Source organism: Otolemur garnettii, unplaced genomic scaffold, assembly GCF_000181295.1.
Source record: "Otolemur garnettii isolate 467f Iridium unplaced genomic scaffold, OtoGar3 scaffold00185, whole genome shotgun sequence".
Taxonomy (NCBI): Eukaryota; Metazoa; Chordata; class Mammalia; order Primates; family Galagidae; genus Otolemur; species Otolemur garnettii.
Genome location: NW_003852580.1, coordinates 1,956,425 through 1,961,571, shown reverse-complemented (window position 1 = coordinate 1,961,571; position 5,147 = coordinate 1,956,425). Strand labels below are relative to the sequence as shown.

The 5,147-nt window shown below is 50.5% G+C and overlaps 1 protein-coding gene across 6 annotated transcripts in view; it reads right to left on the bottom strand.

Moving 5' to 3' along the window:
* ZC3H18 (zinc finger CCCH-type containing 18) overlaps positions 1–5,147 on the bottom strand; it is a 67,988-nt gene that overhangs the window by 34,335 nt on the left and 28,506 nt on the right. For all 6 annotated transcript variants that reach the window (XM_003800798.2, XM_023507493.1, XM_023507490.1 and 3 more), the window contains 3 exons: positions 3,560–3,708; positions 3,146–3,238; positions 2,211–2,368 (listed from right to left, as the gene is read on the bottom strand). In XM_003800798.2, coding sequence (XP_003800846.1) covers positions 2,211–2,368; positions 3,146–3,238; positions 3,560–3,708 — 400 coding nt within the window. The remainder of the gene's footprint in view (positions 1–2,210; positions 2,369–3,145; positions 3,239–3,559; positions 3,709–5,147) is intronic.

Genomic DNA, 5,147 nt, shown 5'->3' with positions numbered 1-5,147 from the left:
TCATTGTTATTTGGCGGGCCCAGGCTGGATTCAAACCTGCCACCTTAGGTGTATGTAGCTGGCACCTTAGCTGCTTGAGCCACAGGCACCGAGTCAAAAAAACAAAACTTGACCTCAAAATCACAGGGCATGTTTAGAGGGTCTGCACCCCTGCAGTCACCTGACCTGGAGGCTTGTTACACAGGCCATGGCCTCCACTTGGCCACTTCTGCCTCAGTAGCCTGAGAAGCTGCATGTCTGCCCCTGCTAGGTGCTGATGCCACTGTTCCAGACCCATCTGACAGCCTCGACTTCCCATGTGCTCATCCCCTTTCCTGTGCAGCAGGCCGTGGCCCTGACCAGTATCTGACATGGCACTGACACAGGTAAGGGTACCTGGCGCACAACCTGCTGTGCAACAGGGTCCAGAGACAAGTGCAGAAACGCAGTCCCTGGGGCTCCTGCTGGTGGCCCTCCCACCTCCTGCCCTGCTCAGGTGCACACTCCCAGACTTGTCCCTGTTTTGCCACCCGTTGCCTGCAGCAGTGCTGTGACCTGCGGGCTAGGTGAGAAGGGACTTGCTGCGTTCCTCTCCCTGCTGCTAAGTCGTGACAGTGCCAGCCCACACTGGCTCTGGCCACATGCCCAGTGCTCTCCCTTGTCCTCTGCAGCTACTATGAACACATGCCCTCCCAAAAGATGTTCTCTGTTCAGACCACCAGGTGGTCTCCGCCTCTTGCTTGACATGGTTCTTCCCACAGGGCCTGTGAGACATCCTCCCACAACCACAAGTGCCTTGACCCTGCACTAACTCATCAGGTCTGGGCTGGGGCCTGGCACAAAAGCCCCCTCATGGGATGTTAAAAAAATAAAACAAACACAGATTCTGGAGAAACCCTCACCCCTATCTGCAGAGGCTTCAGAAGCTGAGGGCCCTGCTGCATAGACACCTGCTTCTGGCAGGGGAGGCTTAGAGCCAGGAGGCAGCTTCTGTCACCTGGTACTAGAATATGAGGGCAGAGAAGATTGTTTCTTCTCTGTTGTTGTTTCTGCAACCAAGGCTGATGGCACAATGTGCCCACTGAGCTGCTTCCAGCCAGATGCTTTTCAGCTCTGCCTCAGCAGGGGAAACTGGAAGTGAGTGTCAAGGATCAACCCAAGGTTCAAACCTTCCCCAGGACTCACAATACCCGCACCCTTTCTGGAGCACTCTATCCTTCTCCAAGGACCCATACACGCCCATTTCTGTACTCTGCCACACCTATGGCAGGCACTGAGGCACGACCACGCTGAGAGCCCCAGGGCACGACCACGCTGTCCCGCTGACGGCAGAGCCCAAACTGCCCTGACTCAATACTCCTGTGATCTGATGCTGGCTACACAGAATTCAGTTAGAAAACAAACATGTTTTAACAACATCTTTACATCTCTATCCCTTCAACCTCTGTGGAGTACTGGGCCTTCTCCCTCACCCTGGTAGGGCCTCAGGCAGGTTGCCAGCTGTGCCCTGAAACACAAGCACCACACGTCTCCCTGTCCTCTGTGCTTTCTACTGTCATCTCAGGCAGAAGTCACAGTGACAGTAATTTCAAACAGCTAAGGTAAATGTACACAGCATCACTACAAGACCGAGCACATGCCAGAGCTAACCCATCTTTGCCTGGATGACGACTGGTGTCCCTGGCAGAGCAGGCAGGCACTCAGAGGTGAGCTCTGCACTCTGCTTCCCTGTGACAAGGAGAACTTTTTAAAGGCACATCATCCATACAGACCTGACTGACACTCTTCAACCCACACATGACTTTAGTAATTATGTTTTTAGAGATCGGCAAGTGTTTGGGGAGGAGAGACATGGAGACACAGCGTGTGCTGAAGAGGCCGCAGGTTGCAGTGGACAGACATGGACTTACGTGGCTCCAGGGGCCTCCAGGGCAGCTGCAAAGACCCTTAGAACTTACTGGAACCACAACAAATGTATGTGCCTCCAGTCACATGACCCACGGCCCAGAGCTAGAACATTTCCTTCATAGAAGCAAAGAACTGAGGCAAGCTGACTGAGAAGAAAGTCTGAATTATCTCAGGAATGCCATCTCAACTCCAGCACGAGCAGATGGCAGAAGTCCCGTGTGCACCCTGGGACCCACACGTGGTTGCCCTCTGCACAGCCTGGCCTCACTCAGGGACACCTTAATTCTCTTTCAGAGGGAGGGGGAGGCAGAGCCATTCCTTACGCTGCGTCTCTGACATCTCTTGGAATCCGAGAATTCCAATCTCGGAAAACTTCATTTTCTTTGTCAAACTCCCGTTCATCTTCACCAATGGTCACGGTAAATCTTTTCTCTTCAAAATCAGGCTCCTGTTCTTTTCGAATGGTTGCTTTTTTTAAAACCTACCATTGTAAGAAGAAAGAAGTCAACATGGAGTCAGAGCAGCAGCGTGGCTGTGACTGGCAGCACCAGGCGCAAGGCCACACAGAACCCCAGGCGCCTCTGGGGGAGAAGAGCCTGAGCCTGTCCCTGCACAGAGCTGCACCCTGAACTTGAGTGAGGTGTGGTGGCACCTGCCCCTTCCTGCTGACACTTGAGGAGGTGACAGGGAGCCCCACATTCACCCGCTGATGAGCACCACATGGAGGCTGAGCGGCACAAAAAGTGAGGAGGGCTCACTTTTTCTGTCATCTCCTAGGACAGAAGCTGGCTCAGGTGAGAAAGGAGGGCTGGGTACAGCAGCGCTTGTCTCCAGACTTTAATCCCAGACAGCAGGGGTCAGAGTGGGCCTGGAGTAAGGCAGAAGGCAGTGAGGGAGCCTGAGCGCTGAACCTTGGCAGCGGAGGTGTGGACACTGGGCACAGCGCAGGCTGCCTCAGGTGGCTTTGAGTGGCCAGAGACTGCCCCATGCTTCTGGGCAGCACCAGCTGGGGTGTGGCCCAATGCCAACCAAGCCCGCAAGACTGTGCATTGGACCAGGGTTTGCCTGTGCACTAGACTGCCCCTAAGACAGGCAGACACTATGTTCTACTCTTTTCCTCTTTAGGAAACCACAGAAATAGACCCTAACTTTGGAGGCTCTACTGAGTGTCCACTACTATACGGGACCAAGGAAGTGCTAGTTCTGCGCAGGGACTGCTAGGGTTTTACCCCTTGGGTTTTCTGAGGAAATTGGTTACCTCCTTTGCATGCCGGAGTCCTCGTTCCCAGGCACTCTCTGTTGGGGGCTCTGGAGGGGGTGGAGGCAAAATTTCATCAACTACTGGCCCACCCTATTAAAAAATGAGAAGGGAAAAGTTGAGAAGGCAAGTAAAACTTTAAAATCTATAAAGAAAAGGGGGAGGAAAAACACCCCCTAAAACACAAGCTGGCCACATGCAGCCTGTTTTCCCCTCACCAGGCCTCCCCTGTCCCCAGGGAAGTCCAGGACTCTGTCCACATGGGACAACAGGAGCACTGGAAAGGTGGCTCTGAGACTCTTCCCAAGGCACAAAATGCCTTCTTGACGAGGCATATTGTCTTTAGCTTAAGATTCAGATAGAGCTTGGATGTTGGATTTGCTAGCAATTAAAGAAGTAGAGGCGTTCACGCACCCAAGGGTTGGCAGGCATCAGCGGGTGAGGTCCGAGAGGCGGGGCACCATTAGGCGGGAAAGGGTCAGCTTTGGTGATTAGGGAGTAGTTCCCCTTGTCGTTCACTCCAGGGTGTATAAACCTACAATTCATTCCCCAGGTACAGTTCCCTAAGGAAACAAAAGTCAGGTCAGAAAGGGTCTCTGAGAGCCTAACTGCACCAGGGCAGCAGCCTTCACTGAGGACCTGGGATGCGCCAATGGCCAGCTGAACCGTCACTGGATGGCAAGGCCCGAGTCAGGTAGCTGTGGCCAGCTGCCTGCTGCCCAGCTCAGCCTCCATGTCCGGGTGGCTGCTGGCCTAGCAGAGGAACTTGTGAGAGCCGGTGCTTCCTAAAGGCTGCAGGGGCACCAGGGACTTCTGAGTCAAAGAAAATAGCCTCTGTTTCAAAGTCACTTTGTAACAAGTTCACACTTATCAACTATCTACATATTAGTTTTCTCCTTAAAAAAAAAAAATCCCCAAACTTTGCAGTTTTGGGGTGCCCCAGGCTCACTGCAAGGTGACCTGCAGGCTCAGGCAGCTTCTAGCAGGTGTGGGCTGGATGTTAAAGTTGCTCACACAGAAGCAAACCAATAAGGAGTACAATGTCACCACCTCCATAGATTGCATTTCTTTTATCAATGTCCTCACAAGCCATTGCAAGATATTTCTTTCTTTCGAGACAGGTCTTGCTGTGTCACTCAGGCTCCTGGTCTGGGCTCAAATGATCCTGCCTCAGCTTCCTGTAGCTGAGCTACAGGTGCCCGTCACATTTTTACTAGAGATGGGAGTCTCGCTCTTGCTTAGCCTGGTCTTAAACTCCTGAGGTCAAAAGATCCTCCCACCTTGGCCTCTCAGAGTGCTGGGATTATAGGTGTGAGCCATTGTGCTGGCTCATTTCAAGGTATTTCTGGTACTTAAATTGGTCTTTCATACTTTGTTCACAACAACAGATAAACTCTTCAGCAACAGAACATCAGGATCATTAAAGGAAAACCACTTGACTTTTCAGCACAGAAATGTAAGACATCTAAATCTTTAGTGAACTGCTTTTAAAAAACTTACTTTTTAAATAGGTAATATGCACACAAAGTTCAAAAACAAATGTGGCAGATAGTATCTATGTAGTTTTAAAAAACATTTCAATGGGTCAACATGTAGTTAAGATTTTAAATCGCTAAAAAATATAAATTCAATCCTTAACATACTATATTTGGACATTTCTGTCAATAAATCATGTTTTTCCTTATAGGATACAACCAAATTAAACCAAAATAATGTAGTATTTAGGAAAAGCCAAATTTTATCTTTGAACACTATGAACACTTAAGCTTGCATTAAAACCAGTCTAATACAACATGATGGCATATTGATCAAAACTATGAAATAAAGCACACTTATAAAACTGCCTCTCTGGGCGGGTGCCTGTGGCTCAAAGGAGTAGGGCGCAGGCCCCATATACTGGAGGTGGCAGATTCAAACCTGGCCTCAGCCAAAAACTGCAAAAAAATAAAATAAAATAAAACTGCTTCTCTGGGCTTGGCGCCTGTGGCTCAAAGGAGTAGGG